This window comes from Hipposideros armiger, unplaced genomic scaffold, assembly GCF_001890085.2.
Source record: "Hipposideros armiger isolate ML-2016 unplaced genomic scaffold, ASM189008v1 scaffold_35, whole genome shotgun sequence".
Taxonomy (NCBI): domain Eukaryota; kingdom Metazoa; phylum Chordata; class Mammalia; order Chiroptera; family Hipposideridae; genus Hipposideros; species Hipposideros armiger.
In genome coordinates this window covers 5155258-5166737 of record NW_017731385.1, presented here as the reverse complement: position 1 = coordinate 5166737, position 11480 = coordinate 5155258, and the positions used below count along the sequence as shown (strand labels likewise).

Genomic DNA, 11480 nt, shown 5'->3' with positions numbered 1-11480 from the left:
CTTTAAGAATACCGATAACAAACCAGGAAGAAATGCAGTTTTTCTTCCCTGGTGCTACCCAAGATGGGCAAATGGATGCAGCCCAGACTAATGTGCTAGGCATTCTTCCTAATGGAAACACAAGTAGTCCAGGAACTCTAAAATGTGTACATGAAAGCAACTCGACCATACCTTGTGCATGTGTGTAAACTTCCCTAAAGGGTTAAGTAGCCAGAATTAAGAGAGGGAAAAATCTAGAAAACCTCTAGAGAAATATCAAATGGCCATGTGCAGTAAGTCCATGCCCTACAAATGTTGTTCTTCTTTTTTGTAAAGAAGAAGAAAACTGAGCAGTGACCTGACCCAAAACGATTAGAGGAAGAAAAGCAACATTAGCTCAAGATTGAGACACAAGAAAAACATGGCTCCGTTTGCCAGATAAAATAGGAAGTATCTACAGCTGGGTTACCTCTGTGTCAGTCACAGAGGGTCAGTGTACTCGTCACATATCTGAATTTTTCAGCATCAAATGAATCCCACTGTCCAACTTAAGCCATCTCTTTTCTGACTCAGAAAATACTATTTCACAGAAAAGTGAATCACTCCATTACTACTTGATATAACATCATGTCGATTACATTCCTATTCGTTTAAAAGCAATTTCCCAATGAAAAGGAAACATTAAGAAGGTTTTAAGTATGATTTTTAAGATGCTGGAACAGCCCAAAATTTAACTGAAAATATGTTTAGAATAACTACAAAAGATGACATAATTTTTTAAAAGATTGTAGCTGCAACAGAAGAGGATGTATTTGCAAATCTGATCCTTTGCTCCTGATGGTTTATGGGTCTTCAGAATTGCTAAACCACTTAGCCTGTGGAAACCCAGCTGAAACCCAGAGTGAGGCATTCTGGGATCAGCAGGAGGAATGAAAATGGGAGAGCGCATCTCAGGGCTTAGGGTGATACACTCCTTTAGGACAGGCCGCCAAGCAGGGTCCTGTTCGCACACAGATGCTCCCTTATAGGACCTTCCATAAATCACCTCCCTCTTTTCAAACAAGATTCTGAATACTAATTGTCACCCAGGACTCATAGAGTCCTTCCAGAAGCGAAAGAGATTATCTCTAAAATACACCATGATCTTAAAGAAATATATTACAAACCTTTGAACACTCTAGCAGCATATGAGAAAAGGGGACACAGTACACCCTAGCTGGCTGATGGATAATGACAGAACAGCGATAGAATAAAGACAAATCACTTTTGTATGTTAGGAGTCTACATCAGCTTGGGCCTAAATATCCATTCCTGGAAGCGGATATTTAAAATATTTATTCGTAGTCAAGCTAATATAAATTCTAACATCAGAACTGTAAGCCATGCTAGGAGAACCTAGAGTTACATGATGTTACATAAATACGGGCAGAGGACACAAATCCATTTCCTTTCATCTTTGCAACCCACTACATGGGATGTGGAAATATTTTTTTATCAAGTAGATAATCTGTTTTATCAATAGTCATTTCTGAAAATTGTCTTTCAGCTGAGAAAACAATATGCTCCTTACATCATATTGGAAATGAAATGACCTCAAGATTTCCAAGCAACACAGCTATTTTTCACATCTGAACTCCCCTGCTGATCATTAGGACTCGTTTCAAATGTCCCACTCTTGGACTTCATTTGTGCCAAACCCTGCAGAAGTCTGCAACGAGATTGTAGTTGCAAAACATGGGATTTCTGGGTGAGGTGCTAAGTCATGCCCCCCCTTTTCCTCAGCACATCATCATCGGGGTCAGTGGCAGCTCTGCCGTGAGTCAAGCTGTGCTGTTACATAGGGGAAGTGTGAAATCAAAGCCATTTTGCTTCCATCTCCTGCAGGCTAACAAACTACCTCAAGTTCACTGTTTAAGCTGCGTTGACTATTCGGCGCTTAGAAATGCTGTGGTCCAAACTCTGTCAATCAAAGTGTGGCAGGTGCGAGGCAGAGGTGAATCTAGCCCAAAGATGTCTAGTGTTGGATCAACACACTCAAGAGTGTGACAGTCTTTTGTTGGTTGGTATTTGCAGAATGCATTTAAAAAAGGAGGTGATAGGGCCAGCCAAGTGGCTCAGTTGGTTAAGAGCGCGAGCTCTGAGCAACAGGGTTGCTGGTTCAATTCCCACATGGGCCAGTGAGCTGCGCCTGAGCTGAGCTGCCGCTGAGCTGCCAACAGGTGGCAGGATGGCTCAGCTGGTGAGAGCACATGCTCCTAACAACCAGGTTGCCGGTTCGACTCCTGCATGGGATAGTGGGCTATGCCCACCAGCAACTAAGATTGAACACAGCACCTTGAGTTGAGCTTCCCTGAGCTGCCGATGGGTGGCCGGATGGCTCAATGGTTAGAGCATGTGCTCTTAGCAACAAGGTTGCCAGTTCTACTCCCGCATGGGATAGTGTGCTATGCCTACCTGCAACTAAGATTGAACACAGAACCTTGAGCTGAGTGGCCGCGAGCTGCTGATGGGAGGCCAGATGGCGACTAGACTTGGAGCTAGCTGCGCCCTCCACATCTAATACTGAAGGACAACAACTTGGCTGTTCCCCTTCCCCAATTCCCCAACACTGTTCCCCTTCCCCAATTCCCCAATAAAATCGTAAAAAAAAAGGCACTCTTACACGATTGCCAATTATCTAAAAGCTGATGAGTGATAGACTTTTGTTTCTTTTCACCAAGTAACTGAAAATGTTCAACAGTTAAAGCCAACCAAAAAAATAAAACACAATTCCAATATGTTTTAAACCAGGTTGAAGTTTTTTTGTTTTTTGTTGGTTTTTTTTTTTAATTCAAATTGACCCAAAGCAAAACTTACATTACAAAGGAAGAACAAAATACATGGTGATATAACACACTAGGAGTTACAGGAAAGCTAAATTTGTGGGCACGGAGCCTCATCCCAATCACATTCTGGGCTAAATGAGCAATTCTGCAGGCGAGTTAGAATTGCGACTTTCATGTGGTCCACTCGGTCATTAAGCTACATACACATTCTTGTGTCTTAGGGTGTGATTCTGACAAGTCATGCTAGACTGCCTCGTGTTCCAGATGTGTACTCTCGCGACTGCCAGAACACTGAATTCTCTAGCGGAAACGCTGTTCCAGGCATGACTGATAATGAATTAAAAAAACAGTCAAGTCCTCCAAACTACCAAGCGTGGATTATCCTGCAGTAAATCGTTTAGAAATCTGGGAATTAAATAATCTCCAAAATGCTCTTGCTCTGCTGTACATTTATCAACACAAATATTTACACACACACACAAGAAAAAAAATCTTCTGTTTTCAAAAGATGAGGTTTACAGTTCATTAATGATTATAATCTTTTAGGAGCTGGTTTCTTTGGTGTATTTGCCAGATATAGTTTTATAAAGGTTTAGTCAGAGGCTTAAATAATAAATCGCAAAAGAAACACAGAAGGATCAGTGGCAAATCTGATCCTCTTCTGAACATCTCAGTCAAGACATTGGAAAAACCAATCAGTTGATTTTCTGAAAATACTTGTTCTCTCTACTCATTATGTGACCACAGGACGCTTCTCTGACAATCAGATTCAAATATGGACTTGCATGTTTATTGCTGCAGTTCTACCAGTTACCAACTTCGAGATATTTTAGTGATTGCTAAATATGATATGTGATTGGGATTTTACTAACGCCAAAAAAATAAAACATTCCTTTTAAGCTTCCGGATAAATCAAACCTCAAACAATAAATAATGGAATTATACACTTCTTCATTAAATAGAAATTTCAATTCCAAAAAGAGCTCTCATAATTTTTTTTTTTCCCCCTCACATTGCAGCAGCAATACAGAATGAAGAATTTACCTCAGTCTGACTCTTTTTACTTGGAATTCCCTGACTCGAACTCAGTGGCTTAGTTTGGAAACCTTCGAATCGCTGGGGGAAGAAAATCATTTCAAGGTAACTGGATAAATACACGCATATCAGGAAAGAAGCCGTGTGCAAATGTAACATTTAGCATTACTGCTCAGAAGAACGGATCCCGGGCGCCCTCCCATCTCTTCGGCTCCCTGGGCCTGGGGCTTTAGGGAGAAATAACACTCAATTCATTTCTGGCCCTGCCACGTCCCGGATGCTGCTAACATGTCTTAGCTCCGACCTGGGTGTTGGTTTAAAGAACACAGCTCAGCGCCTATGTTCACAAAGCACCTTCTCTTGGAAGATAACCTTTTGGAGATATTTTCCCGGGGAAAAGGACAGACAGACCACCTATTTCTGTCCACCAGGTTGCAGCGACAGTTCTGGCCACACTCTCACTGGCTCCCTAAAATAAAGTCTATGTATCCATCAGTGGGTCCCCAATTATCCTTTTCCCAAAACTGCCTGTTCTTTAGAAGCCCGAGCACTGACTAACTGCCTAGGACAACCGATCGGATGCCCTATGCCACAGCAACTCCGTGTCCGAGAGAACAAACTTTGTGCTCGAGAAAATACAACTGCAGGCTCTGGAGAAATGAATGGCCAGCGCAGACTCCACATTCTTCTGCATTATCCTTTTTTAGGTGAAAGTGTTTTATAGACTTAATGGCATAAAACTAGAAATTCAGAGAAGAGAAGCCCTTCATCATGTAAACTTCTGGTAAGAAATGTTATTACTAGTGTGTAACTAGTTTGAAATATCCCAAAGCACTAAGAACAATACTGGAATAGCTGAAAAGTTTCTTTTCTTTTTTTTTTTTTTTGAAACTAATACGATGACAAATCAAGCACAGGACACATTTCCAAGGGCACCATCACGGATCCCTAATGCGTCTGGAAGCTTTTCCATTGTTACTGACACGTTATCATATCCGTTTTTACACTGCCGGCATCAGCACATGCCCCATCAACCCAGAAAAAAAAAAAAAAGTCTAGAACAGCTTCACTGCGTATAACCTTAAAACAGATAGGAAATATTTCATTAGCATATTAGGAATTAATCAGACTTACAAATGTACACACGTTAGAAGTGTTACCCTTTAGAATTTTTTTTTTAACCAGGAAGAAAAAAAAAAAACCACCATGAAACCACTCCAAATTGTTTAATCATTTAAAGCCAACTGGTTTGACAATATTTGGGGGCTGTTTTTAGGGAATACGCTACCACCAGGATATGAGATTTTCTGCATCAAGTGAAGGAAAGGACAAAGCTAAAATGGAAATTGCAACTGACACCCTAGGGTTCTGCAGTTAAAATTAAAGTGGCAGTTCTGACGGTCAAAGCTGGCTGTGGAATGAGGACCATCAAGTGAGATAATGGATGAAATCCACCAAGACAGGACTATTGCACTGGAGGCACTGTTATAAAAACAGAATACACTGGCTTCATAAAGTTATTTTCTTTCTCATTCATTTTTTTTTTAAAGCACAATTCAACGAGACAGACGTTGACACCCAGTGTCTCTGGGTAGTGTACTATGGTTGTTAAAAAAAAATAAGTTAAAAACAAGAGCACACCAACAGGAGAGCAAGAGGTACCGGATTTATGTCACCCGAAAGCTACAGTAATTAGGAAAAGAACAGTTTGAAAGAGCCAATTTGTAGTCATTAAAAATGAATGAGGTGACAGCATCACTTTAAAAATTCCTTAGGGAACATTCCAATAGAACCCAGGACCCCCCTGGGTGAAGCTATGCCTCTAAACTTTGACACGTGCTCTGCTGGATTTATATTATCCTGCACGCCCAAGAAACCATTTTAAAAAGGCTAAATTCTCCATTCCAAACCTGCTTGCATCATTTAGAAAAAACCCATTTTTTTGTAAATGCAATATTGTATAGAAAGCTTGGACCTCTTAAACCTGGACCAAGAAACCAAATTAAGACCTTCGAGCATGTGGTGTGTGTGTGTGTGTGTGTGTGTGTGTGTGTGTGTGTGTGTGTGTGTGTGTGTTTATATATATAAAAAACCCTCCCCTACAATGAAAACCAAACAAACAAACAAAAATAAACCTAAAGTGTATACCTGCTTTCTGACTTCACAGCAAATCAGAAATTGCATAGGATATACTTTTGTGCAAGGCCCAGAGCCTTCGAAGAATCTGGAACAGAGCTCCTCATCTTGCTCACAGTTCTGTGTACATTAGATATCATCAAATTTGTGTTTTAAGTAGTCTTTTATGACCTTGGCAATCGGTAGTTCGTCAAGTAGCTTTAAGTTTTGAAGGCCTATACACTGTCGAATTTTAATTCGGCACAGGTCCTGCAAGTTTCTGGGCTGTCCTAAAAAGACAGAAAAAAGAAAATGTTACGAATCTATGAAGCACGTGATTTAAGGCAAGCGTTTAGGTTTCGAAAAGTTATTTAGTTCACTGGTAAATGTCTCTCTATAGACGCAGCATGCAAATGATGGCAGACTCCTGAATACGGGGCTGCATCCTGGCACCTTCCGGTGATGTCTCATTCGATCCTTTTCACAACCCTGTGATGGTCGGTATTATTCTCACCTCCACTTTACAAATAAGGACACGTACTATCAGGGCTTTCGGTAAATTGCTCAATGTCAGATGACCAGTTAAAACCAGTGCTTCTGATTTTGAGCCTAGTATTCTTGCCATTACAAGTCAGAACGCCAGCTCTTGTCCTGGCTGGGCGTCTAATATGCTGGGTGAACCTGTGTGAGCAAACCATTCCTTCACTGGGCTTCAGTTTGTCTATCTGAAAAACTGGGTACCAAATGAGATGATCGCTAATGTGGCTCCTCCTCTCAGCTCACTGTCTAGGACACTGGAGCCTGGATACATGTCACAGTTTCTTGGGGGGGGATTTCCCAAATGACATCTTTCCCCCGTTCACCATGATTCTGGACACAGCAGAACCTTGGCTGTGAGGATGAGGGTGAAGGCGGGGGGAAGAGGGTGGGTGGAAAAAGTACCCCAAGTTATTCTGAATCGATGTCTCTTCCAACCTCACACCCTGCCCATCTACCAATAAAAACCTCTGCTACAACCCAACTTAAAAGAAAAATTACAAAATCCCATTTCTTTTACTTCCGAATACTGCGTTTTACCAAAACAATGGATGACCACAAACACAAGCAAACATTCTTAGCACCCATGCTCCAGTCGTATTTGGAAGTGCAGAAATTCTGCTTTCATATGAAATGGTAATGATGATAAAAGCTAACATATGGAGAATGCTTACTCGGGGCCATGTATCCTTAAAAGCTCTTGACATATATTAACTCCTTTAATCCTTTTACAAGGGAAGTTCTCTGATCGTCACCCCCATTTTTCAGACTCCTTGTGTCTGAGAGGCTAAGTAACAAGGTCAAAGTCAAGTAGAATGCCATACTTTAGTGGTTCTCAAACTCCTGGCTCTCAAAACCTCTTTACACTTTAAAAATTAAAAAAGAACTTCTGTTTATGTGGGTTATATCTATCTAGCAGTCACTACCATATTAGAAGCCAAAACAGAAAACTTAGAATTACTTATTAATTCATTTAGAAATAATAAAAAGGAACCCATTACATGTTAGCATCAACAACATGGTTATGAAAATAACAAAAGTTTCCAAAAAAAAAAGTGAGAAGAATGACATTTTTGCAAAACTTTTAAAAGGTCTGGCTTAATAGATGCTGGCCGAATTCTCATTTAGGCGTCTGCATCCACTCTGCTGTGATGAAATCACAGCAGCTATGTCTGGAAAAGTCCACTCACCTCGTGAAAGGAAGAACGTGGAAAAGGCAAATAATGTCTCAGGATTATTACAAAAACCGTGTTGACCTCAGCTACCCTGAGAGGGTTTTGGGGAACCCCAGGGAAGCCCAGGCCACACATGGAGACCCACTGGTCCAGAACTGCTGTACCTGAACCCTTACTTGAATTGCCCTTGTCTCTAGTGATCGCGATTATTCAAAATGAAGTAATTCTTCACAAAGGAGAAAGGCTCCTTAAAACTCAGACCTCTGTAAGGCCCATATGAACATGGGCTTTCCAAGAGTCACTTACTACCCGGGCTCTTAGCAGAGTCACAGCAAAAGTGACTGCTTCCCCAGAAATGTCTGTACACGAGGGGTGTATGTTCACAGACGTCTGCACAAAGCTGTGTGTGGCTGTGGTTCCCCCGCCGCCCCCCCCCCNCCCCCCCCCCCCCCCCACACACACACACACGTCTCTCAGCAAGATTATGGCTTCTCCATCGTCCAGGCCTCAGCTACAAGGGCATGTCACTCAGGGGACGAGGTCAACGTCCCCAGCAGATACTCTCAGAGCTCCGTTTGTGCTTAAAGTGGTTGTGATTCGATTTATTTGGGATGGTCCATCAGTGCCCATCTTCCTCACTATATGATGGGTTCTAGGAGGGCAGGACCGCTTACTTCCGGCTGCCAGCGTAAGCCCAACGCCTGACACAACACTCCACCAATACCAGGTGAAAACGAAGAAATACTTAGTAGGCTTGCCCTTAAAGCATAAAACAGTCAACTCGTTGCAAAACACACCCATGTCAACAGCAAATCATTTTCTAAGCTGTTTTGAATTATTTTTCATCACCGTTCACAGGCTACCATTATGAAGAGAATAAATGATCATTGTCATTTTTCAATAAATGCTTCCAGTATTTGATCTGCAAATGCAAACCAGAGTATGAGTTAGATGTGAATCTTCTTTTTTTTTTAAAGAATCTGATTTTCCTAATAGATAGCAGGTTCTTTTCAAGCACATTAATAAAAAGAACCACCATAATGTATTCAGGCAAAAAAACAGATGAGTATAAAGTTGACATGTAGACATATACATGCATACTTAAGTGAAGACATACCATCCAACAAAGTGGAAAAACTAAATTGTTGGAACTGCTTAGCTAAGGTGAAAAAGAAAGGATGAAGACAAAAGGTTACGGAATGCGAGATCTTCTGATAAGTCTCCTTTTGTGGCAGACTGCACTCTCCAAAAATGACCGCAACTATCTCCTATGCCTCCCGCTCTTTGCTGCAACGTGACTGGATACTCCCATCGCTAAGAGATGGGCGTCTAGGTTCTCTGTCCTTGAAACTGGGTGGCTCGTGACTATGGCGAATGTGATGCTATGTGACTGGAAGGGCTACCTCATAAAAGGTGATGCGGCTTTCACCTGGCTCTTGGGACATTCACTCTCGGGACACGGCTACCACCATGCGACAAAGAAGTCCGAGCAGCCTGTAAAAAGGAACTGAAGTCAGTGTGCCACAGTCCCGGCGGGGCTCCCAGGCAGCTGCCAGCACCAACGTGCCAGCCACCCGAATACACCATTTTGACAGTGGACAGGCCCCAGTCAAGCGACTCCTGGCGACACTGCGTGGAGCAGAGAAGTAAAATAATCAACAATTCCTGTTTTAAGCCACTAAATTTCGCAGCATTGGATAACCAGATGAGATTCTGGGACCTGGAAGGAGGGCGTTGCCGCAAAAAAAAACAATCTATAATATGTGGCTACGTGGCTTTGTCACTGGGAAGGGCTTCGAGGAGGTTGTCGGTCAGAGCCTAACGGAAAGATTTTTAAATGTGACTAGAAGCTGGAGGCAAGCGGGGAGGGGGGTAAGCGCTTTTATTAGTGGTGGCAAGTTTGGCAACACTGTCACCTGTGGTAATGTGGAAAGCAGGAAAAGTCCTAATGATCTAGTTAAGAAGATGCCCCAGGCAGCACACTGGAGATGTCACTGGCTCAGGGACATGAGCTACAGAAATGCCACCACCCTCCGAAGTGATCTGCACGGGCCTTTCCCAGGAAACAGTGCACGTTCTATGCCTAAATATTGGAAAGTTTTACGCAGTTTGCTACTGGGGCTTCTTCTCCTTAAGCAGCATGTTTATGCCACTCTTTAAATATTCCGGGAGAATCTGAAATTTTAACGATTTCCCGACCATGGGTACTTCCTGTCTGCAGAATGACCTATAATGGTAGGTAGACACACATAGCGGTTAAAAGCATCAACTCCGGAGCCAGGCTGCCTGCGTTTGACTCCTGGCTCCACCACTTACAATCTGGGTGACCTTGGGCAAGCGACACTCCTGCTTCAGTGTCCTCATCTATGATCTGAGGACAATGACACCTACGGCATAGGCTTCACAAGCATAAAAATCAATTTCGGCAAGTGCTTGGGATAGTACCAGGCATACACAGTAAGACCTATATAAAAATATCAGGTACATAATAAGATAGTCACGTTTAAATACTCGGACAGAGAATGTGTGCTTCCCCTTCCCAGAAAAGGAGAGACAGCGCTCCTTGTTGGAAGTTGAAGTCCCCATCTTCCAGGTTTTGTTCAGTGTAAGAAAACTAGCTGACAGTTTAACAGTAAAAGAGCAACTGGTAATCCAGTACTGGATAATAGCCCTGGGTGAAGAGATGGAAATCGCATTCTGGAAACCACTGCATGACTTAAATCAGGGAGTGGTGTGAGCACTTCAGCTGTATAAAAAGATGTGCAGTGATAAAGTGAGGGGTATCATTACACGACGACTGCACGAGTACACAGAGTAACTCATCTTGCCATGCAGAAGCACTGAATGGAAAGCAGGCTAAGTAACAGAGCGGAATAAGGACTACTGATTGCAATTATTGTGACTTCTAAGACAAAGGAGCTATTTTCAGGAATATCATTTTAAGAACTAAAGATTTATCTTTGAAAAAGAAGTACTTATTTTCTTGTCAACACATCACTCAAAAGTATTTACTGAGCACCTATTCTGTGCTCAAAAATGCTCTGTCCCGAAGATTAAAGGGGCAAAGGAAGAGGAGGAGGCTGTGGCAGAAAAAAAAGAGCAGAGAAAAAGAATAAAGGGAACGAAAGCAAAATACACACACACACACACACACACACACACACACACACACACACGCACACACACGTACACGCACATATTGATGAGGTGTCTTAGGAAATTACCCCACCCTGTTAAATAACGACCACCTTATTCATGGGATTGTAACAGGGGTCATCTCACAAAAGAGCATAATTTAAGGAATTACAAACACTTTGAGGCATGCAGAAAAACTATAAGGCATTCATACTAACAAACTACATTGGAATTACATAACAGCTCAAAGGGTTATTAGTCTGTCCATTTGGTAAAGAAGCTCACCATTAATATTAATTGGGCTGAGATAAAATAGGAAATCAGCTTTTGAAAGGCCTTGTCTCGTGTAAATTACAAAACCAGGGCAGCAGCATAATTTATGTTAATTTTTTTTTTTAGCTGAGCCATCCTGCCACCTGTTGGCAGCTCAGCGGCTGCTCAGCTCAGGCCGGGAATCGAACCGTTGTTGCTCAGAGCTCACACTCTTGAGCGAGCTCTTAACCAACTGAGCCATTCGGCCAGCCCTTGGCAGCAGCATAATTTAGAAAATTAAATATCCTAAACCGCCTCCCTTTGACGTTGCCATTCCAGTATTTAAAGTAGACTAAACTGAGTTGTTTGGATAAAATATCTGTAAAGGTAGACAGAGAGGCAAAACATTTTTTCATGACTAAAGTCA

The 11480-nt window shown here is 42.1% G+C and overlaps 1 protein-coding gene across 1 annotated transcript in view; it reads right to left on the bottom strand.

Moving 5' to 3' along the window:
* Positions 1-5048: 5048 nt before the first annotated feature.
* The window catches only part of ASB7 (ankyrin repeat and SOCS box containing 7), a 42384-nt gene continuing 35952 nt past the window's right edge, over positions 5049-11480 (bottom strand). The window contains exon 4 of the mRNA XM_019637834.1: positions 5049-6244. Coding sequence (XP_019493379.1) covers positions 6105-6244 — 140 coding nt within the window. The 3' untranslated portion in view covers positions 5049-6104. The remainder of the gene's footprint in view (positions 6245-11480) is intronic.